Genomic DNA, 24,721 nt, shown 5'->3' with positions numbered 1-24,721 from the left:
TCAACCTTTCTTCAAACCCTAACGTCACAATAAGTGATTTGGGGAAAAATTCAGCTTCTTTCTCAAACCATACCCTTACAACCGTGGATTTGGGGCAAAATTAATGACCGAAACTTACAATAGAGTTTGCTACTTCATTTGTGTAATTTTGTTTCACTGGAATTGCAATTTTTAAGGTGGTATTTTGAGGACTGACAATAACAAAGGACCGTAATGAAGGTTCAACGGAGGACGATGTCACCCTAGCGTATGCCCATAGCAGAGAGGCGGGAGGCAAGGGAGTCGACGGTGTGCCGGAGCTTGCGGAAGGGGACATGGAGATCGGAGGAGGCATTATTGCAGGTGGTCGAGCCGCAGTGGGAACAGAAGGAGACGAAGGTGGTGATGTCAACCTAGGGTTGGGGGAAGGGAATAGATTGCGCTTGCTATGGAAGGTGGGGTCGTCATTGAAGATGAATCCTGACTTCTTGAGAGCTTAAGTTTCAAGCCAAGTGAAACTATTTTCTGTATGAGAGGAGAACAGAGAACTGAGAGAGAATGAGTTCAAAGGGCAAGTCATCATCCACATGGGACTTTCTTTTTATAAGAAAGCTACATAGACATTAAAATTTCGTTACATGAATTCATCACCAAAAGCATCAAAATAATCAATTTTTCCTCTCTAATTCATCATTTAAACAATCTAACATAAATTTTTGGCATTAAAGTAGACATCGAAAGTTATGTCTCTTCATCCCCCCTCCCCCCTTGTATTTTTCATTGTTTTCCTCATTAGCAATATTGCAATCAACTATACATTTGCACTTCATTTAGACTCCATTCGGTTTTGCAGAAATATAATATTTAAAAAAAATAATCATATTTTCCAATATTCAACTGAAATCTGAAAATCAGCTAGAAAATATTTTCATTGTTAGTAAGGAAAAACTTTTCCTCCATGCAACAATTTCAATAATTCTTTTATCATATTTTTAAAATTGATTTTTAATTTTTTTCTCCTTTTTTTCAGGCTGACGATCAGCCAATGAAGAAAAAAAAAAAAAAGAAAGAAAAGGAAAAAGGAAAAATAATTAAAAATAATTAAAAATCAATTCTTAAAAAATTAAAAAAAAATAATAAAAGTAAAAAGTATTTGATGAAAGAAAATGAGGTGAAAGAAGATGTGAAAAATGTTTTTGCTCTTTCTCTAAACTATAAAACATTTTCTCCTATTTTAAAAACCTTTTTGCCCTTCTTGGAAAATGTTTTCCCAACCAAACCAACTCATCTTCTGTGAAATCTTCTGTGAAATGAACATCAAAAAGTTCAGAAAATATTTTCCTATAAATTATTTTCTGTAAATCAAACAGAATCTTAATTTGGAACTTGGCAAACCAACCCAGCTGGCTTGTCAATCGCAAAGATCTCGTCGGCCAGCAAAACGAAGATGGACGACCACGGTCCCAATGAGCTCCCCAAAGACCCACTTACCCAGAGATAGTCATTAACGTAGCCCATCCACGATTCTAACGTTGAGGTGGAAACACGTTACTGCGTATCTGTTCCGAATATTCTTTAAAAGCAGCAGCACTTCCGAAAACACGACCATCGCCATATCGCGGTTTGCTGCCGTCGGTTCATAAAATGTTCAGAGGGACCAAAGTCTTCAAGCGATTGCTCAGGTGCAGAAATTAATCTCACGGCAAAAGTTTGAGAAGCAGATCATACGGCACATAAATTTTTCAGGCTTCAAGAACTAATACATAGGCATGTACATAGGGACTTGAACTCGGATACTAATCTCGTTCTAACTAGCAATCCTTGATTGGCTTCTAGGAACAGACCCAGGCAGGCAAAAACATCTCACACGCCAGCAGTATTAGGAAATATTTTGAGGATCGTTTTGATGCAGCTGTTAGGTCTTAACTTATCTCTGGCTGAGATCCTCTGAAACTGCAAATCTGGCTGCAGGGACCTTTTTGGGATTTCATACTGCAGGCGCCCGAAGAAATGAGTCCAAAAAGCATGAGCGTAGCTTGTGCAGATGCAAAGAATTTGCCTTCATTCCCCGTTGATGTTAACATCTGCACAAGAAGCATACACAGATTTTAGAGCAGTTCCGTATGAGAATCGAAGCCTACTAGGATGCAGGGCAGCACATAATAATAAGGCATAACAAAGTTCCAACTGGGGAAGTATAAATTCGGGATTTAGCAAGCATATCTCAATTATGTGGATGATATAACAAACATGCACTTAGACCGGAAAAGGCATTCAGAAAATGATACTACCTGCAGAACTGTAGATTTGCGTGTGCCCATCAAGGAACTGTACTGGGAGGGGAAGTCTCCTTGCTGTACCGCCCATGGGGTCCTTTTGTTGTGCTCCTAGTGATACAGATTAATACTCAGTTTAGGCATTACCATAAACAAATCAAGTTAAAGCTTGATGTACATGGAAAGGACTGATGCTTGTAAACAACCATGAATATATCCAATCGGTCACCCAAGTGCCAGCTCTTGTCAATGAGACCGTGCCAATGGAGAAAGTAACTTTGTTGCCTCAACATGTTAAATAGTTTCAAGTGAAAGGAAAATTAAGAAAATAATACAGACTTAGTGATCAATTTAAGACTAGCCAAGAGGGACCAGAAACGGGAATAACACCCCACCACTCAAAAAATCTTCAAAATCACAGCTAAATCATACAAGTATCTAATTCAACTTGGGTGTCCAACCAGCATTGGCCGACAGTTAAAAAAGATACATACAATTGTAATTTGGTTCCTCATGTCTACAAAAAGTAGAAGTCCATCAACGTGAAATATTTCCAGTCACAAAAATGGTTATATATGTCCTAAAGGGACCTTAAGGATCATGGGACCCAAAAATTTCTACTGCCACTGATGTTTTCCATGGAACCCACTCCATGGATGAAGGAAGTTAAAGATATATCTACCAAGTATGGTCATGCAAAAGTTATTCAAGCAAACAGTTTGCATACCCCAATTTCTGTCACAGAACGGCAGGCCGAACACTTGACTGCTGGAGCGCCATACGGGTACATAAGCAACATCGCACATGTACCACACTTAACTTGTCCAACCAGATGCTCTGAAGAAACAAGAACAAAGACAGTATTTCGTTTTTCAGTAAGACAAAGACATACATCGCTGAATAACAGAAAGAAGTTTCCAGCCAAACTAGACTCCACTCTACAGTGGTAGGAACACCATAATTTATTTTAGACTGCGAACAACTTCAGCTTCAACACTGAATTGTTTTGTCCCTTCTTCAATTATGCTCTTCTTGCAACAGAAATATGACATATTTAGTCTGAATGCAAAATTAAAGAGGAATTGCTCATCAGTTGTATCCCTCCATCATAATATTATGTGATAAGATTTCATACTACTGTGGCAAAAGCTGCAGAATTGGAGGCAAAACTTTAATCGACAAAGGATATAACCATTTTCAGCCTGAAACTAATGCAAAAGACAATTTCGAGCTGATATGACATTGGGGGAAAACTATCCTGTAAACTCAAGACATGCTAATGATCAGCTTCTTAAAACTTATAGTATGGCATATCACCCAGGCACTATTTACTTTTCCAACAGACTCGACGTAAGTCACTTGACCTCCAATAACTACTTACTGTTGAACTCTTCCAGTTTAATTTCCCAAGGCACATAAAATTCATGTGAATTTTGACAAATTTCTTAACAAAGTGACATGTTACAGGCAGATTTAGGTCCCTTCTTGAAAGGCTTAATCTTCTCTCTTTTTCGAGGATCAGGCTCGAGCTGGATCAGACAATAAAGATTTCTCTAACAGTTGGTATAGCGAGTACTTCCTATTTTAAAAATTTCGCATCCAAGCATCGAGGAAGAAGTACGGCTGTAATTGCATCAATTGTTATCACAACGACATGAATTCATCATGCATACATAAAGCAGGTCAAAGATATTCAAGCTGGATCAGACTATAATAAATTCTCAAATGGTTGCCATAGAGAGTATTTCCTATTTTAAAAACTTTTGCATCCAAGCATCAAGGAAGAAGTACAGACGTAATTGCATCAATTTTATCACAATGATATGTCCAGAACAAATACATCATGCATACATAAAGCAAGTCAAAAAAATTTCGCTACTATAAAACAGTCTTGTTCCTCAACCTACATCTACCATGCTGCATATCTATCTTTGACTCCCTCTTCCTACCACAACCCAATCTCACCAATCCCATCTCCATTCTAAAAGAAAAGGCAAAAGGTTAAAATCCAAGATCACAAGATTAAGCACGAAACAATCTTATGTCCTACATGTAAGACAACAATTCCGCATAAACCAACAAGCCAATTGCATATTCTAAGAAACTGCGGCATCATGAAACATATAGGACTGATGGTATGACAACATATTTTTACTGCAAAAAGTCTTGAACCAGTCATGGAATCTTCTAGAGGATAATGCCACTGTGCAGCTCAGAACATAGTCACATACTAATGAGTTCTTTTAGCTCTGTGAAGAAGAAGAATAGGGGAGTAACTAGGTGTGGGTCCACATCTACCATTTACTGCTGCAGATTAGAGTCGTTACGCAGCAACAATCAATGCACTTGCTGATCTATCAATCAATACACAAACGATATGAGTTCGAAGTACTGTCAAACTGTATAGTTCTTGAAAGGAGAAAAGGAAAGATGACAATAAAAGTAATACCAGTAAAGATTAAGAGATAAACCTTCCAACACAAAGTTAATCGTCTTGCAGCATAAGCATTGCACATATTTGGCTCCTGGCTGATATGAAATCAATCTTTGGCAGGAACCACAAACCATTTGAGCCATTTCTGCAGCATCATTGTCTCAATAAGACATCAAGCATCAAGATGTTGTCGTGATTGCATGAAAAAATAGCAGATATGAGCCTCCAAAACATGACTAGACTCCAAAAGAGGCCGATGAGTTTGACTTGTCTAATCCTAAGTCTACCAAAACAACGACCTGATAACAGAGTACAATGGTATGGTAAAGAAGTACAAGCTAACAATCCACACACATCCCCTCATGAAGCATGGTCAGCTTAAATTAAATGCACTCCTCTTTGCTTAAACAACCAGTTCTTACCAAAGAAATGTTGAAAGAACAATCAAAAGATGGCTGTTTCCCAATTTTCTATTACAAAGATGAGCATTCAGAGCATGAGGAACCATCATTACACAAATTTTACTCAATAGGGCCAACATTTCCATATCTAACACAGCAAATTGTGCCCAGATAATGTGACAAAAGAAAAGAACATATATATAGATGAAACAGTAAAAAAGAAGCAAGCACGAAGCCACTATAAGCTCTTGAATGTGTGAATAAACAAGAACGCCCTCAAAAACCACCAATCAGTCGTTCATCTTGCAGGTAGCCCGCTAAGACTAGAGCTATGATCTCCGCAGGAAACCTATCCATCAGAACAAAACAGGTACCGCAACTATTGAAGGGACAGTACCAATGAAACGAAGGATCTCCGGATTCATCTCCACCTGAAAGCTTACTCGAACTTAGTAAAGGACTGACCATTAGATCAGGTCAACCGTCCAAGCAAGGACGAAGTGAAAATCACCTCTTGCAACGAACTTTAGAGAATCAAAAGACAATGACGCTACAGACCACCTGCTAAAGCAACTACCACTCATCAAAAAATGAACTTGGGATATGGTTGGTCGCACTGACCTGAGGTACGCCGACCAAGCTGCGGGGCCGGCGGCATTAACGTGGACGGCGCCGGCTGCGGCACCTTAGAGGCAGGCGGCGGTGGGGCAGGTTCCCAACCAGGAGGTGCGCCGTCGTCCTTCACTCTCTCTTCTTCCACAACTCGTTCGCTCTCGATTCCCTCGCTCCCCGGTTCGATCGACCGATGAGGAGCGTTTCCCCAACCGGGAGGCGGGCCGTCCTCCTCCATTTCGTCTCCCTCCGCTCTCTGTCCGATCCCATTTTCTTCCGCGGCTCCTTCGCTCTCAATCATCTCGCTTTGCGGCTCGATCGTAGAATGTGGACCGATTCCCCAACCAGGTGGCGGACCGTCCTCCACTCCTCGTTCCTTCTTCGCTCTCTCTCCTGTCGCTTTTTCTCGTGCGGATTCTTCGCTCTCGATTCTCTCGCTTTGCGGCTCGACCGAAGGATGAGAATCGATTCCCCAACCAGGAGGCGGGCCGTCCTCCTCCGCTTCCTCCGCCTCCTCCATTTCCTCGCTCTTCACCATTCTCTCACTCCGCGGCGGCTCGATCGGACGATGAGGATCGATTCCCAGCCAGAAGGCAGACCGTCCACTTCCTCCTTCGCTTCCTCTTCCACGACTGCTTCGCTTTCCATTCCCTCGCTCCCCGGTTCGAGCGAGGGACGAGCGCCGCCTTCCCAACCGGGAGGCGGACCGTCCTGTTCCTCCTCCTCCTCCTGCTCCTCCTCCATTCTCTCTCCCGCCGCCCTCTCTTCTCCTACAAGCGCGACTGCTTCGCTTTCCGTCCCCTCGCTTTGCTGTCCGATCGAGGGACACGCAGCGGCTTCCCAACCAGGAGGCGGACTTTCTTCTTCTTCCTCTTCCTCTTCCTGTTCTCTCTCTTCGGCTTCATTCAGTTGTTCCTTCTGCTCTTCTCCTACTACTTCCATGGCGGCGCTGGTCTCGATTCTCGCGGAGCGAGGTGAGGTCGGCAACGGCGGAGGGGGCCCGGACTCCCATCCAGGAGGCGGCCCTTCTTCTTCTTCCTCCTCCTCCACCTCGTCTTCCGCTATTCGTTCTTCCCTGAGCTCTTCTTGGGCTTCCATGCTCTCTCTCTCTCTCTCTCTCTCTACACTCCCAGACAGTAGCGAAATTGAAATAACTGCGCAGTGGCGACGGTTCAGGGGACGCCGGCCGAACCCGACGACCCGTCTCGCTCGCGATTGCATCCGGTTCACCAGTGAACCGGAGTCAGGTTTTCCGGCGCCAGAATTAAATTCAATTTCTCCGACGGTCCAAACCGGTCGGGATTCAAGGATTAATCAAGATTCCTCGCCTCCTAGGATTCCCGAAATACCAAGTTCCGATCACTATCTATTGACTCGACCGATCTATTGTCTCGGTTATTTTTGCTTTAAAAATTTTAATTTCCTTATCAGTTCCTACACAATGTAGAGATCTCCACACGGGCTTACATATCTTGTTCCAACACCTCTTCTCCTACCTTAAACTACAACCGGTCCTGCCAACTTGGGACCATATTGAAATGCGATTTCAATCGGCTGCAAACCTAAAGCTGCAGTACACCATGCAAGGAAGGTCCTTAATCATCAAAAAACGATCGTGCCAATTGGTGTGAACGGGACTGAAACCCTGTTCAAATCAGGTGGTGATGACAGGTCTTGATTTGCAATTAGACCAGGGGATCGAGGAAAAATGTAAGAGAAAGGTACATGGACAAAGGACTCAAGGGCCCAACTTCCTATTGAACCGGTATCATCCTAGTTTTCCGGTTAAGCCGGAAGACATTCTACGTACAGCCAGCCATTATAACTAAAATTGGTTTTTGCGCCGAGAATTATCGAGGCTCGAATACAGGGGATATCTTGTCTTCACTCAGCAGATTGATTTAACATACAATTTCCTTTGCTAGGTAAAATTTCAGTCCTTTGGACAAATAAACAAGAATTTACTTTAAGCTGAACACTGATGCCTTACATCGCAGGGACATGTCCTTTACCGAGAAGAACCGAGTCCCTCATTACAGATAATTAGATGGTTGACACTTATAAGTACAAGGCCATACAAAACAGCAGCGCTCGACCAATCGAACCAAATGGAATCTCAACTACCCGAGTTCAAGCACCCTTTTTCTTCTGGTCCTTTGCTGGTTTGATATCCTTGGTGAGCATTCTAGGTGCTATGGCCATGGACATAAGCTCTTGGAAGAGCAATTTACAAGCATAAGGAATGTGAACCTGCACAAGGTCATGAGAGAACATCATTTGCGTTATCATGACAAATACGATTATCGCCTAGGACAAGTTAGACAGCCTCAGCCTATCCAACTACAGAAGCATGCAGAGCCCACAGAGAAAATAACAAACCCAGAGCTTAAATCTAAAGAGTGAACCAACACTTTTGACTCTACCCTAACTTAATCAGAGGTGAGAAGTAAGCACTGGATGAAAGCAATACACACCTGAACAATGTCGGTTTTGTTTTTGCAACCTCTGCACTCAAAAGAATTCTTCTTCAGGTTTGCAATGGCAATCAATCCACAGCGTTCACACACATGGACTCTATACGCATCACTTTGGTCAAACAACCTCTCCTTGAGAAAATGAGCGGCTCCATGAGCAATCATGCAATCTCTTTCCATCTCTCCGAATCGGAGACCACCATCTCGAGATCGTCCCTCGGCAGGCTGCCTTGTAAGAATTTGCACAGGACCCCGACCACGGGAATGGATCTTATCATCCACCATGTGCTTGAGTCTCTGATAATATGTTGGACCCAGGAAAATCATAGCAGTGAGCCGCCGGCCAGTGTGACCATTATACATTGTCTCGAATCCTCGCATCTGATACCCACATTTATGAAGCGCTTTGCTGATGTTATCCACCTAAGTATCAGAAAATAGGGATTAGACATCAAGTCTTGCTGTCACAACTAAAAACAAAGGAATGTATAACTACGCAGTTATGACCAACTTCCAACATGAAAAATGCAGCTCGAAAGCAAAAGTAAAAGCTTATCCTCCAACCTGACACCCCATTAAACAAATAATTAATCCCCGCAATCACAGCATGTAACAAAACAAGTGAAAATGTCTCTCCAGATCAGGTTGAGGAGCCATTGTTCTTATACAAAGCACATTTGGCAATGCAGCTTGAGAAAAGTAGCCCTATCTCTGCCAAATGGAAAATATATATGATATGCCTCCACCTCCTTACTCCATCATATCTAAACTGCATCACCTAACTCCCAAGATTCTAATGAGCATTTACAAAATCTAGGCCAAAACAAAAAGATTAGGAGACATCAGAACTCACAGTCACATCTGTGAATGGAGTAGCATCTCCTTCCTTTCCCATGTGGGCAGCAACCTTGCCCATGATACACTCAATAAGCTGCCCAATTGTCATGCGAGAGGGAATAGCATGTGGGTTCACGACTATATCAGGTGTAATGCCTTCCACAGTCCAAGGCATGTCTTCTTGCGTGTATGTCATGCCCACTGTTCCTTTTTGCCCATGCCTACTGCTAAATTTATCCCCAATTTGAGGTATTCGAACAGATCTCACTCTTACTTTGACAAATCTCAAGCCATCAGCATTTGTCGTCAGCAGAACCTGCATTCACCAAAGTATAAAGGGGATCGAATCAAAATAGAAGGTTTGATTACCGCAAGAATCTCTATTGAAATAGTAAACCAACAGTAAGCAATCATTAATTCAGAACCAAAAGAAACAGTACGCTTAGCCTGTATCAGTGAAGTCAACGCAGGCCTAACCTGATCAACTATCCCAGTCTCACTGTGCCGTAAACTTATGCTGTGATCGCGCCTTGAATAACGGGAGGCTTGTCCCTGAGCATCATCTTGTGCGATTGGAGTTGTTTTCCAATAATGACATCTTCACCTGAAACCCTCGTTCCCTATCACAGAAAACTGAATTAAGTGAAACCTATCTTTAAACCAAAAACAGGTTATCCAGTGGACGTGCAAGTACTCACAGGAGGGGCAAGGCCATCATCGTCCAATTTATCATAGGAGCCATGCCTCATGCCCTGTGCAACAAAGATGAAGTTAGATTCCACTACTTTCACAATAGGAAAGGATGAAGAGCATTCAAATGGTTCTCACCATTGTATTGGCTCTGTCAGGACGACCGAAATCCTCTTTGACCAGAGTCCCCATCTTTTTCTCCTCATCCCTAAGAGAATAGTTTTAACGCAATATTAAAACTAAATTGGAAATAATTTAAAATATCAACGGGTTTATCACCAAGCCAGTAGCATCTTTACCTGTATGATCGGAAAAACAGAGATCGGAAAAATCCCGATCTATTGATGACTGGTTCATAATGACGGAATCTTCTTGATTGTACCCAGAATAGCAAGCAATGGCGACAATGGCATTCTAACCAAATCAAGATACAAAAGGTGTGACGAAGCATGATAAGATCATGACATAGGCAAAAGATGCAACCCACTCCCAAAACTAAATGCTTACAATGCCAGCAGGGAGCTGCCTGAAGTGAAGGTGCTCCATAGCTCGTGTAGTAACAAGAGGCTTTTGAGGGTAGTATAGCACATATGCCAATGTATCCTGGAAAGATAACATGTTTTAAGCAAGAATTGATTATATTAAGGGAACAAAAAAATTATAAAAATCTGGAGTGAAAACCCACCATCCGAAATTGGTAGTTGGTGACGTAAATTCCCATGGCTTGCTTTCCCATTGCTGATTGATACGTATTACGTGGAGACTAGCCCACCAAAAGAAAAACTTCACTTTAAGTTGAATTCCTATGATTAACTTTGATAAATGAAGTTCATTGGCATGACTGGCCTACCTGGTTATGGTCAGGGAACGGTATGATTGAAGCACAAACACCTAGGATCAATGATGGATGGATTTCACAGTGGGTGTAAGTTTCTGAATATGCCTCCTCAGGGTTAAGCCGTGCTTGCACAAGGTCCTGAAACAGATGTCGGGCAATTTAAATTGGGTGTGTCACTGAGATGCTCCAAAACATGCTTATTCTGAGAAATCTATCCACTCACATTAATGGTCATGGAAATCATAGTAGTTTCTTCTTCCTCAGTGTCGATATACTCTATGAATCCCTTAGCCACTAACTCATGCCACCCCACATCGTCCGGGCTCCCTTCCTGGAAAGCAGATAAAGACTCAAAATAAGCACCAGCAGTGCTTCAGGCAAATAACAGGTTTACATTCGAAGGCATACTCTCAGTTGCAATGCATGTATATGCTGCTTCTTTATTAGAAGTCTCTGTTTCTCAACTATAAACAGTGGACGACTACACCGTCCATAATCAGTGTATATCCTCAGTTCCTTCAATCTGATATCTCTGACAACCCCAACTTCAGTATTGACATCAACCTGCACAATGTGAGAGCCCATCAGCACCAGGAGCTAACTCTCAATCTCTTCAACAATTAGTATCTAGATATCCTTATCATAACAAGAACATTGGAAAACATGCTGCTGATCCAGAAAAAGCCTGACAAGAAGTACTCTTAACTACTAAACATAAAAGATCTTATGCACTCACCCTTCTCCTCAACCGTCGTAACGTTTTCACCAACATATCAGGATCACGATGGATGCCAACCCAGCAACCGTTGACAAAAATTTTCGTCGCTTGAGGAATAACCACAGGAGAAATTTCCTACCATGAATGAACGATAAAATTTGTTAAAAATCCTTAAGAAAACACAGAACTAGAACAATTAGCCAAAACACTTTGACAACCTCAAAATTCTCTGTGCCCCATTCTTCCAAAAATTCCAATATGGGATATGCTGCTGACCCGACTGTAATATAGACCATCAAAGCAAGATTCTTCACCAGTCCGCAAGCCTGATTAACATATCAATTGAATTTAAAGACACCATAAAATAAGAGATTATCTTCACAAACCAACGTAGATATTCGCTAATAGGAAAAATACTCACTTGTCCCTCAGGAGTCTCGGCTGGACACATCATTCCCCATTGCGAATTGTGCAGCTGTCGTGGCTTTGCCAATTTACCTGTAGAGAAAAGCATTACTCACGGGAAAAAAATATGAGAAAAACAAGCACATGCCTTGTTAACTGTTGATAAAACATTCTCCACAGTAAGAACAATCCACACAACTGGAGCTCCCAGAGTAACTAACTTTACCTTCACGTCCTATTGGTGAATTTAGTCTTCTCAGATGTGACAACGTTGAAGCATATGTTAACCGATTCAGCACCTGAATATCAATAAAAGTTTCCCATCAACAGCACTGAGGAAAAAATCCTCATAATCGAAATTCAAAAGCATTGGGTACATTAGCATAACAAACTTAAAAGGCAGCTTCGGAAAAAGAAAATGCAATAAACCTGTGACACTCCAGCTCTTGTTCCAGCAGCATTGGCTTGTCCCCAGTTCCCGTGGCAAGCGAGTACTTAAGACCACTAGTTATGGTTTTTGCTTTTATTGCGGGTGGAGGTTGACATCCTTTCCATTGTCAACACACTGTCATTCATGAACACTGGTAAGGACACAGAAGTGGTATGGCCAACATGTGGTTCAGTAGAAGGGGATATAGTAATTAACCTTCTGCACATATCCCCTAACATCCCTTGTCAATTTTCTAAAAAGCTGCATATACCGAAAGGAAAATAATCTTAGAGCACAGAAAAAAATAATGAACCAGCAAGGGAATTCCACAACAGACACTTCCATAGGACAGACCATTCTGAACAAGCCTCCAAGTAAAGGTCCAGCAAGATCTAGCCTCTTGTTGCCATAGTGATCACGGTCATCTTCTGGCCTTCGACCAAGAGCACATAAAAGAAGCCGATGGATGATGTATCTGGTGCAAGCAGCACAGACTTACTAAGCACTTGCTGTGTCTCCATGAAAAATTACGTTTTGAGGAGAAATGAACCTACCCAAAGTAATAAGCTTTTTTTGTCTCGCAATACTCTTCAACACCAACATGTGGAAGCATTTCTTTCTGAAGGATTTCTTTGGCATACCTGCACAAAGAAGGACATAAGTCACCACAATACAATCAAAAGTTGCCTGAAGCAAATGTTACAGTGGTTGCCACATACTTTATACGTTTTTCTCGAGTCACACCAACTGTCGCTCCTCGCTTACCAATGTAGTCTAGAGCAACCTACAGTTAAAAGAAGGCTAGATCATGTCAAGAAGGCCAGATAACTTGTGCTGGAACTACAAGACTCAACTTATTTCTTGGTAGACACAAGAAAATGCGGTTCATATGCAAGGAAAAAATGTAAAGATATCACATACTCTGACATCAAGAAATATAGTTACATCATTCTAATTACAAAACTGTTAACTAGAAATTATAAACTGATAAAACATCATAAACTCTTGTATAGATAAAAGTCGCAGACGGTAAACAGAAAAAACCATAAATCTATTATCAAGCAAATAGCTCATGTCTTTCCACTTATTACTTAGAAACAGAAGTCCATTTCCTCATCCTAGTGAACAATAAAAAGTCATGCTCAAGGCAACTAACTCCCTTAGCAGACCCAGCCTGAAAAAGAATATTTATGCATCAGCCTGGGAGATCAAATGCGACCTAGAAAGATTCGACCTCTCCATGTGATTGCCTTTTATCCCAGAAGAAGAGGTGACAGAAACAAAAATACCTGTTGATTTTGTATTACAAATGCTTCCTCAAGAGAAGGACGAAGCAACTCCATCATTTTAGTATCAGAGAAGTCATAACATATATGCTCCAGTATGTCCTTGTCAGCAACAAAACCCAGAGCTCGAAACACAATTATTATAGGGATCTCTGTCCGAATATACGGAAGAGTCGCCGGATATACTGCCCTGAAGATCCCTGCAGTTTTCCAATTACAACAGCCATGTATTCAAGCAGTTAGAAGTAAAAATGAACCATCGCACCCTTCCAAACCCACCAACCTTGTCGTTGCAGACCCCAAACCCCAAACCCCAATTAGAACGATCAACACCCAGAAAACAGAAGTGCACACAGAGAAGGAACAGAGAAATTGCATTACCCCTTTGGCACTTGTGCGAGAAAGCATGCGGACAAACATTGTGCTGGGTGGCCTATTTTGAGATTCAGCCATTGACCGAACTTCCGCAACATAGGCGTACTTATTGGGCTGCCTCTTCTTGAACACATACACATGGTTGGTGCTCATCTTCTCCTGAGCAATTAAAACCTTTTCACTTCCATTAATGATAAAATAACCACCTTGGTCATAAGGACACTCTCCAAGTTCAGTCAAATCCTTCTCTGAATTCTGGTATAATGTGCAATAGCTTGATCGGAGCATTATAGGGACCTAATAACAATGACATCAAAACAGTTAACACGTGCTGCTTCCCAATATACAATATCACCATACTAGTACTCAAATAACAGACCTTTCCAATAAAAACTTTTGCAAGTCCTGAGGTTCAGTGAGTTCTTCACCATCATGTCCCTTCTTGATAACTCTCATGGAAACATCAACATACAAGGGAGCTGAGTACGTCAGATTTCTCAACCTTGCAGCTTTGGGAAATAAAGTTGCCGTTTCTCCATCGACTCGGTCATCATCGGCTTACTCAAGTATATTTGACCAAAGTTGATTTTATATATGGTCTGCAGGCCAACCAAAAGCATTAGAGAGAAGCAAGATGCGATTGCAAAAGTAGTTACTTAGCAAACTTGACTAACATGTAATCAAAACAAGCAACTCTATGAAGTCACGCTGTCTAGTCAAGTTTTCCAACCCACTGTCATCAACTAGCCATATATCACCACTCAGAAATTTCTCCTCCCTCAGCAATTCTTTAAAATTCTCTCCACCAAAGTCACTGTCATTTAATCTTTTGCACGATTATGTGTCTCATTAACATTACAAAAGGAGAGGAGAGCACCCTTATCCATCACAAAAGGGATCAATATCTTTTTGTATTCTGTGTCCTAGATGGATCCAATCAGACAAACGACATTTGAGGGGGTCTATGACTATACGAATGATAATCAACAGGGGTCTGGTATACAGAATTTCATAGCATTGTTTCTATGCTTGGTTCACACATGATACAGTTGACTTTATCCCTCAAACATTACTTGACAGACTATTCACCCACTTTGTGGGAATAATATTGCTTTGTAACTTTGACCAGAGTAATATGCAAGAACTTCACAATTTCAAATGCTAAAAGTAGAATTTGCCATCATCTGGTAACGTTGGAAGTTACACCACAAAAATGAAAAGACATGAGAAATACTCATCATATATATGTAATTTTGAACAAATATCGAACCAACTCCATCCTTTCTCAAATCCAACTTGGACTTAAGAGCACAGACTAAGCCTGAAATTAATCTAGCCTCAATTTGGTCTTAATTAACTTAAAGAACAAAAAGGAATTCAAATATTTTGCCCTTTCATTCCTCTAAAGTTCTCACTTCTCGAATGCTGCTGCCGTGTACAACAGGACTTTCAGCAACAAAATGAAACCAGTTTTTCCACAACCAGAAAAAGACAGAATATTTCACCATGGGAAAGCCTTCCGGCGTACATATCTTTTCAAAATAACCTCAACTAAGGCTTATCAAATTCTCAACAGCTGAAGACCAATGTCGAACTCCCGAGCTAAGAGAGAACCCCATGAACTGATGTTACGAAACTAAGTACGTTCAAACTCGACAACGTGCCTCACAAACCTCAAATGGACAAGGTTTCCGAACCATTTCTGTAAGCAAGACTCATAAGCTGCTCCAACCAAGAACAGCCTATGCGATGTGCACAGTTATAACCGTATTCACTGAAGAATCGCAATCGCCTAGAGCTAGACCATCTCCAAAACCACAACTCGAACACTCCCGTCCTCAAACCAGCCCGTCACTAACCTAAAACCCCGTCCGAATCATCGAAATCCAAAACGCGCAAAAAGAAGCTCGCGAGCTCGTTTCCAGCGGAACACGAAGAAACCGACCTCGGCGAAATCGGGCTGGTGGCCGGGGTTGTGCTGCGACTCGGGGCGAATCTCGATGTCGGCGGACTCGTCCACGATCTCCTGCATCGTGTTCTGGATGAACTCGTCGAAGGAGTCGAGCTGCTGCCGCACCAGGCCCTTGTCCTCGAAGTAGGCCGAGATGACGGCCCACGCGTCCTCCTGCGTGATCTCGTCGTCGTCCTCCTCCCCCTCCCCCTCGGCGTACGCCGGATCGTACTCCCTGCTCGTCCTCCATCATGGCCGCCGCGAGCTTCGAAACCCTAAATCGCCCCTGGATTCTCCCCCTCGGATTGAGCTTTACGGCGTTAGCGGTTCGAGTTCGCAAGCGAGTTCGTTCGTTCGTTCGTTCGAACTGGAGTTCGATTCTTTTGGGGGGGAAGTTCTCCGCAGCGCGGCCGCTCGCGCACGGGATTGTGCTGAGGGGGAGATCGCGAGTCTCTCCGAAAAGTGACGGACGAAGGGGGTGAGGGGGTATTTATAGAGGGGAGACGGACAGGAGGAGGGTCAACTATTCTCGGGATGGCGGTGGGTTTGCGTTTTGCACGGTTTATTGCGTTAGATGTTTAGAATTTTTTTTTTTTTGAAAAATTATTTTTCGAGAAGGTGTGTTGAGAAAAATCTACAGATAAAACATAAATTATTTTCCAATTTTCATTTTTCTGCGAAGAAATGTACTGTTCAGGTAGTATAAGAATTACAAATGCTATATCCTTGAAATTTAAAAAGTGTTTTGTCGAATTAGATTTTCCTTACACTTTTTCCGTTATGGTTGACATAAGCACCTAGAAAAAAAATAATAAGATGGTTTACTTTTTATATGTTGTGTAATGTAAGCTAACTTATTTTTTCTTTTATTTTTTCCTCGTATGATAGATGAGGACTATATAAGAAGATTTATTATTTTTCTTTTTGTTGTTACAAGATCTGTTGCCGTATATTTAACGATGCATAACATTGTTTGAAACATCAATTCTTAGTGATCCATAAATCAATTGTACTTGATAAATATGATCCTAATAAGCTCCCTGTATTTGACTGAAAATTAACTTTGTATGAAAATATTTTCAAAGAAATTTATTTTCAACGTAAATGGTCATTTTTCCTATGTTTGGTTGCATCTTGCAAATAATATGGAAATTATTACCTAACGGTTGGTCACAAAAGAAACTCCTCAAATGTATTTGAGAAAAAAAGTCTCAAGTTCCATCCAAGGTCTTGCGTTCAAGACTCGAGGACCCAGCTCGAGTGATTAGGTCCCAAGCTCAAGTGTTGCTGGCTTGGGCATGAGAGCAAGGTACTCGAGCATGGTCATTAGAGACCTAGGCATGGAGACTTGGGTTCGGGGCCCAACCTTTATGGAGTGAGGCCCGATAGCTAAAGAATTGGGCTTAGCCTCGATGGATTTGGGGGTGCCAGTGATTTGGACACAAGAGCTAGGTAACGGGGTATGGCCACAAGGGATTTGGGGCATTTGTGGACCTAGGCACAAACACTGAGGTCCAAGGTTCAATCTCAAGAGACTTGAGCTTGAGATTGAGCCTAGCTTTTGTAGACCCAAGTCCAAGCACTAATAACTTGTGCATGAAAGATTAGTACCCACGCATGGCCGCTTTGAGAATCTTGGCTCAATTGAGGTCTCGAACCTAGCCTCTATGGACTTGTGCACAATCATTGGGGTCCTTGTGCCCAAGATCTGAGCTATTTGGACTGAGTGTAGAGTATTTTGAAAAATTATATGATTTGTAAAAGAGAAAATCATTTTTATAAATTTAACATGCATTTTTCATAGATGATGAAATGATTTTTTTAACTCATTTTTCTAAGCTATGCAAAAAATGAGAAAGAGGTTCCCGGCAAAGAGTTTTCAGCAAAATAATGGGACCCAAAGAGGCCTAACGATTTGGCTTGTGTTCTTTTTGGTAGAAGAACTCGGCTTTCCTTGATTGACCGTTTCGAATTTCTTGAATAAACTCTTTAGAAAAGACAAGACAAGACATAATCGAATGAAATTTTCGTATATTCCCATATTGACCACATTCAAGTTCTCCCTAAACAGCATTTTCTCAAATTGCTTCTCGTACCACATAAAACCGTCCCAAAATGCCCCCTCACTCCTCATCGGACGACGTTCAATACCCTCATCGCCGACGCACGCTTCTCCGACGTGACCCTTTCCCCGGCAAACTGAAGAGCATCTGCGAATGAATAAGTTATACTCCCTCTCTTTCTCTCTGAGCGAAAGGCGGCGGCAGTGCTCCCGCCCCGAGTCGCCGGAGGCCAGCCAGGCCGGCAGTCCTTGGACAGCCATGCCCGACCGGCGGCTCCCCACCCGCCTCCCCTCTTCTCTCTCTATTCCTACGACAGTTTTAGATTATCACTTCTTAATATTTTGACCGTTGTCATCATCATAAACGCCACAAACAAATCCATATTATTTTCAATTAGTCCAATCAGCTTTAACTTGATGTCGATCTGCCAATTCACGTTAGTATTTCTATTTGTATATTTAGTAAGAAAAGATTCAATTGCAAAATGAAAAAACTGATATAGAAACAAGTTTCATTTGTTTTTGGAAAAATAAATAAATTGAAAACTATTTTTCAAAAGCTTATCAAAATGAATGGACGAAAATATTGAGATAAATATTATTACTGATAATCAAATTAATTTTCAATTGGTGAAAAACTACCTAATGAGAAAAATTACAAAAAAATTAGAAATTACTTAGGGGTGTCAATAGTTTAATTCAGTTTGATTTTAAAAAAAAAAACGAACCAAATAGAACCCTTAGAAAAAACTTCCAAACTAAACCGAATGGGATCCGAACTGAAATTTTGGTTCTATTCAGTTCGATTTTCAGTTTTTAGCTTTTAGTTTTCGGTTTTTTGCATTTGTTTTTTTTTTTCATTTTTTTTGTTGTATATATTTTTGTTCCCAAGAAATAAGTTCTTATCGGTCCATTGATTCGGTTAACCGATATTTTTTTTAATGAAAACCGAACAAAAAAATTGAATTTTTTGATTTGATTCGATTTTCAGTTCGATTTTGATACCCTTAGAATTACTAACGACGAGATTCTCATTAGCCACGGACCACGTCATAAAAATCTCGCCAGCACGAGTATCTGACAGGGCATATCCTCCACGCGACGACACAAGCCTCGGACTCGTGAGGACAACATTCGTTCTTCTCCGGAACGCGGTCCCGCATCGCTCAAAGCATCTGGCATTGCTCTCTCTCGCCCGCATCGGAAGTCGTCGATCGAGGACGCTCGTCGCCGGAAAAGGATGGTTCCGGGAGTCATCACCGCCCTGACGAGCCCCCCGTTCGCGACCTCCTCCTCGAGGTCGTCGAGGTTCCGGGTCGGCGTCGAGAGGCCACCGGAGCTCCACCGCCGCCGCAGCTCAGCCGTTCCGGAGGTGCGGTGCGAGGCAAGCCCCGCGCCGCCTTTAACCGAGGGTAACGACTCTTCTACTTCGTCTTCTTGGTCCATGTGTTCCTGCATGTGCCGAGTTGTTGCGTGTAGAGTAGAGCAGAGTAGACATGGAGTGACAGATTGTGACGTCTCGTGGGTTGTCTGTCGGATGCGACTGTCTGATTCGGAATGCCAGTTGATTTGCGAAACCACGTTCGTCCGACGTGAAACGAGTGATAGCGAAGCACAAGCGTGGCGAGATGCAAAACTAGTGAGGTTTATATGCAAAAAGGTAGGTCAAGAGTGATTTGTTGGGAGAGTAATGTGGGAAGAATTATAGAGCGCCGTTGTTCTGCAATTCCTGCAATACAGTTGATGACTGATCTTATGTTTCAAAGTTATAGAGAAAAGACAAAGAGAAATTCTTTATGCTTGGACAAAGTCTATGTTTATCCATCAGAAGTCATGGGCTTTTATCATGACTTTAATTTGGCAAAAGAAACCATGAAAGTATAATTTGGCTGGGTTGGCGATGTGTCGGTTTTGATCATTACTTCAGCTAGAAAGCATCTTTTATTGTGGAATATCTTCAATTTATTGGCAAGACCAAGAGAGATCTGCAGTAGCCATCTTGCTGATTACTTCTAGATGGACATTTCAACTTGAGTTGATTGTGATTTAACCCACACCTCCTCCACAGAGAGAATTGAAAGCGGTGCTTCTGTGACTGGTGGTGCGTATGATTTTTCCAGAGCAACAACATCACTTACTGGGAAGATGCTGGATTCGTCAAAGAGGGTCACTCTTGTTAGGCATGGTCTTAGCTCTTGGAATGAAGAAGGCAGAGTCCAGGTTTGGCTGTTATCTGATTAAGTTAATAGACATTTTACTAGGGAAAGATAGTTCACTTCCTGTTGCTTGGATTGTTTGTGACTTGACAAATCTTGTCATTTTATCATATATTTTCTTCACTTGTGATGATTTTAGAGTAATTCTTCAGCTAATAATCTTCCCATGTATGAAACACAGGGAAGCTCAAATCTTTCTGTGCTAACGGAGACAGGGGTGAAGCAAGCTGAGCGGTGCAGACAAGCCTTGTCAGAAATGCACTTTGATCAGTGTTTCTCAAGTCCAATATCCCGTGCGAAGGTTTGAAAATGATAATCAAGATGGTCAAACTAGTACTTAGTCATCCTTTTATCAGCAATCAGTTTTTGAGTGTTAATGCAGACTACTGCGGAAGTCCTATGGCAAGGAAGGGAAGAGCCAGTGATTTTCCTTGATTCACTGAAGGAGGCCCATCTATTCTACCTTGAAGGAATGAAAAATGGTCAGTTCTCATCATCTTCTGACTCAGGCGCCTCAAATCTCAATAATGCTTCCTATGTTAGCTGTTGTTGACATAAATTTGTCGTGCTTTTCACTGCTTTATCTGTGCTAAGTTCCTGAAGCATTCAAATTTCAAGTTCATTGAACCATAAACTTCGTTTCCACTCATAAATTTTACCTTTAGCTTTTGTTATATGCCTGTATGCTAAATGAAACTCAGAATTTGGAGGCAGTTGATGCTCGGAAGATATATCCAAAGGAGTATACAACATGGAGGGAGGATCCATCAAACTTTTGTGTGTATGGTGTTTACCCTGTAAGGGAATTGTGGGGGACAGCAAGAGAGGCTTGGAAGGAGATCTTGTTATCACCTGTTAGTTCTCTACTCATCATGAGATATTTTGTTGCTGAGAGTTGCATTGCCACTCATCTTCCCCCTTTTTCTGTTTTTCCAGGGGAAAGATTTTCTTGTTGTGACCCACAAATCACTGTTGAGGGCACTGATATGTGTAGCTCTTGGTCTAGGGCCAGAGAGGTAGGTGCAGGATTATGATTATTAAGCAGTTCTTGGATTGTTCTTTAAAAAATGTTGTTGGTGTATTCAATCATCATGAAAAGTCCAAAAGGAATGCTCATGAGCGAATTTTTTTTTTTTTCCTGAGAATTGTTACCTTGGCTTGGTACAATGCCTCTGTCTACAATTCTTGTATATCTGCAAAGATCCAAGGATGGTTTTGCATTTCTTTATGGCAAATGGCAATAGCCTTGACTTGCTCTTCATCAAAGTCTATGAAACTCATGGATGTCATTCTACAACTGCCAGATTTTCTCTGTAATATCTATTTGACTTTCTTTTGCCACTTTTCAGGTTTCGAGCAACAGATATTAATAATGGTGGGATTTCTGTATTCAGCTTCAACAAAAAAGGAGAAGCGATGCTGCAGTCATTGAACATGACAACCCACATGTACCAAGATCATGTCTACAAATTTTAGAAGCTCTCGATGACCTTTCTTCTGTATGCAAACGTCAGGATAAATGCAATGGCTGGAGCAGCAAGCACTCTCATTAATGCATGAGAAAGGGTTCACGATCTCCTGAATCCTAGCAAGATGAACCAGGGCTTCATCTTCTTTCTTCGAATCTACACTTAGATTATGTTTGCTCTGATAGTTGCATTAGAGATTAAAGCTTCACCGGTGCTGCAATGAAGATGCAGGGGCACTGAAATCTTGAAGCTCGATTTGTATCATCCTTCCATGCATTGTATTTTAGTGTAAAATGACGCTTTTAAGAATCTCTCTCATGGTCTTACAGAGGAAGTTATATAGAGAAAGTAGGACTATAATGGACCTCATATCATACAGCAACTAGTACAGGTTTGTGGAACTAAAGAGTGTTAGTTCCATCGCTAGTTTAACGAGTGAAAGGAATTTAGAGAGCTTTCCCCCATGGTTTGTATGAACTACCAAATCAAGCACTCTCCAGTAAGGTATCTCCAATATGGTAATTGCTTCACGCTCGGACTATGAAGGTTCTTTCCTTTCATGCGAATTAGAATGCTACACCAATTCAAATTGACACTTTTCTGCCAAAATAGCCGACACCCATGTGTTGCGGGCTGAGACTTTTCTAGACTGAAGACAAGCTTGTGGAGCGCCTGATGAGCTAGGATAGAAGACCAGCTTTCCTACTGTGCCAACCATATGTGATTTTTAGTTAGTTATATTATTATGATTATTTGGTCCTGGGATGAGAAAAGGACTACATTGATCTGACCGTATGGCTTCAAAATTCAAAGAAGATATGAAATGATTCTTTCTCTAAGATGAGGACTTCAAGGTCGTTGTGTTCTGCTAGTGTTGATTTCTGCCAGCATAGATCTGTTTCTGAAACGGGAGCCTTGCCTTGTGCGGTTTGTGTTATCATGGTAAATTGCAGATAGTTCTCTCTTTGCAAGATCTGAAGATCTTTTGGCTTCGAAAGCATGCACATCATGAATATGGTTCGCTGAGTGACATGTTTGAAAGATGTGCATGTAAGTTGTCTGCAGTCTCGATCCAAGAGGGAGTTCTAAATCTCTATGCACGATCAGCTTTAACAGCTTAGCTTTTCGTGCTTATTCGTGAATCTTAATGAAAGAAAGACAATTGAATCGTCTTGTACATGTTGGGGTGGCTCCTCATTCGCTCAAATTTCAAAGCTAATAGGTGCTGAATAACTTGCTTGATTGGTTGTAAAATGTATAGGCCAATCTAGGGTCAAACACTGGTTAAAATACCTGAAGTAACATTCCTTGGTTTCTAACGCCTGCGATCTTCCATTCCAATATGTCAAGTGACATTCCTTGGATTGACTTTATCCAATATGTTTTCATAGGAGAGTCAAGTGGCGAGAGAGGACCCGCGTTCATGTACCCGGAACCACCAAGAAAAGCTGTTCAGCTGGTTTCCACGAGCTCCTTGTATCCAATTATAAATGCCTACATCGGCCATTTTGAACCACCTTAACTAATCTTATCTACACCTCAGTCACCTTCAACACCTCCATCCCAGAAACTCCACGATCCTCTGACTCAAGATGAAGGTAAAAACACAGGTTGCGATGAGATAGGAGGAGCATACTCGTAAAGCCGATGCAGTTTTCAGCAACCTGTCACCATAAGTACTATTTGGGCATGTCTTTGTAATGGATGATTCTTGACTTTGTACTGTGCATCGCAAAAGCTGAGAAAGCTAAGAACGAACCATACTCTCATTAGGGTAGAATTGAAGGCCTTTCATCGATCTGTTTCTCTCCACTCGCAAACGCGACGTTAGCATGCTACCTTGTGTACACTAGACTTGCTTACGGAAATGCACTGTGAACGGGTACTTTCACGGTTAGTGAACTCGCTTATCATTTCCTTACATGATTGGACGATCTTGATTGTAGTAGCTAGGAATCTACCCAGCGCTTCCAACTTTTATACCATTATACAAGGTGCCAGCTTTTCCAATCCACTTGATTTATATTTTAGAGGAATTCAGGGGAATCTGTTCTTTATTCCACTTCTAGGACATGGGTTTTACTGTGAGTAGACCACATTGATCTACATATGTATGAACTTCATGTCGTCTCTTGCATTGGTGGAATTTAATATATTGTTAAACCTTAATGGCTCAGATTAGATGAAACTAGAACCTTGAGAAGAGTTCATTGACGGACTCATGGATTACTTTTGGGAAAAGTGATTTCAGGGGAAGCAGGGAAAACCAAGATCTCTAGGAGAATCAATTTCATCCTACAAAGCTACAGAAAGAGTTACCCAAGCTTTTGTCCCTTAAAACAAGCAGCGAAACAGAAAACAAATCATGGACCTCCCGCTGGATAGACTCCTCAACTGTCCCTCGAGTTTGGAGGTGGACCGCAGAATGGGCAGTTTGTTTCACGGTGATTGAGATGACTACGATGATGACGAGATTGATATTGAGCGGACCATCAGCGCGATACTTCGTAGATGCAAGGAAATTTGTGCAGATGGGAACAAGAACGATTGGCGAAAGAGTAATTATCATTCCTTATCAAGAAGATGTTTGTCTACAGAAGTGGATTCATGCCAGCGCATACTTTGAGAGGTGCAATTCATAAATCAAGGATGCGGAAGGTCCGTACATGGTTGAGCTTTTCTTTAATCAGTATTTGAAGGTTCCAGCATTAAAATCGTGAATTGAACTTTACTGTCATTAGAAATTCGTGAATTATGGATATTGTAGAACTCGTTAGTCTGTACCAAAACCTTGCACACCAGTTTACTTTCCAAAACATAGCCTCCCCTACTCATGATCCAGTTTCATGTTTGTCTAAGTTGCGGTTTGAGTTGGCTTCCAGATGTAATATTTAGTTAGAGATTCTTGCAAAGCCATATCTTGTACCATCAGATAAGAATGAGGTCGTTTATCCGTATGCTCATTTTATTATCATAATTTTGTGCCGTTTTATTCTCAGCACAAGGTATCATTGGAAACTAAAAAAATTAGTTAGCTAACCCTTCTTTTTCATGGCGCATCTTTTGAGTACAATAATTCACAAGAAAATCTATCCCAGAAATGCATCTCGAGCATCATTGGTTAAGAAATACTTTGGCATAAACCACTGCCATAATTAGTAGAGGAAGAAACAACGGGGAAGATATCAGAAAATTGGTCAAAACAGATTCTGACTGTAAGGAGTTGCATTACAAGTAGTACAGCCACTCTTGGCTTACTTGCTCATTG

General features: G+C 41.5%; 2 protein-coding genes and 1 pseudogene across 2 annotated transcripts; 1 reads left to right on the top strand and 2 right to left on the bottom strand.

Annotated features, from left to right (window-relative positions):
* Positions 1-1,656: 1,656 nt before the first annotated feature.
* On the bottom strand, positions 1,657-6,827 carry LOC120293167 (annotated as a pseudogene).
* A 771-nt stretch (positions 6,828-7,598) lies between these two features.
* Positions 7,599-14,234, bottom strand: LOC120293337 (DNA-directed RNA polymerase II subunit RPB2-like). Its single transcript, XM_039312451.1, is given in 29 exon segments — positions 7,599-7,952; positions 8,177-8,599; positions 9,030-9,329; positions 9,491-9,594; positions 9,597-9,633; positions 9,712-9,765; positions 9,842-9,911; positions 10,003-10,039; positions 10,042-10,117; positions 10,211-10,306; positions 10,389-10,466; positions 10,554-10,679; positions 10,765-10,872; positions 10,950-11,105; positions 11,278-11,394; positions 11,478-11,585; positions 11,681-11,757; positions 11,891-11,963; positions 12,094-12,146; positions 12,149-12,196; positions 12,199-12,229; positions 12,311-12,355; positions 12,449-12,569; positions 12,649-12,735; positions 12,814-12,878; positions 13,384-13,556; positions 13,559-13,580; positions 13,762-14,052; positions 14,135-14,234. Coding segments are annotated over 28 exon segments (3,087 nt in total). The 5' UTR covers positions 14,044-14,052; positions 14,135-14,234; the 3' UTR covers positions 7,599-7,832.
* A 4,629-nt stretch (positions 14,235-18,863) lies between these two features.
* LOC104445283 (probable 2-carboxy-D-arabinitol-1-phosphatase) lies at positions 18,864-21,988 on the top strand. The gene is made up of 7 exons (XM_010059121.3): positions 18,864-19,180; positions 19,837-19,988; positions 20,166-20,285; positions 20,367-20,466; positions 20,699-20,838; positions 20,921-21,000; positions 21,334-21,988. The coding sequence occupies exons 1-7, from the start codon at positions 19,009-19,011 to the stop codon at positions 21,458-21,460; spliced, it is 891 nt and encodes a 296-aa protein (XP_010057423.2). The 5' UTR covers positions 18,864-19,008; the 3' UTR covers positions 21,461-21,988.
* The last annotated feature ends 2,733 nt before the right edge of the window (positions 21,989-24,721 follow it).

Source organism: Eucalyptus grandis, chromosome 5 (assembly GCF_016545825.1).
Source record: "Eucalyptus grandis isolate ANBG69807.140 chromosome 5, ASM1654582v1, whole genome shotgun sequence".
Lineage (NCBI taxonomy): Eukaryota > Viridiplantae > Streptophyta > Magnoliopsida > Myrtales > Myrtaceae > Eucalyptus > Eucalyptus grandis.
Note: the sequence above shows the minus strand (reverse complement) of the source record. Positions and strands in the feature narration are given on the sequence as shown.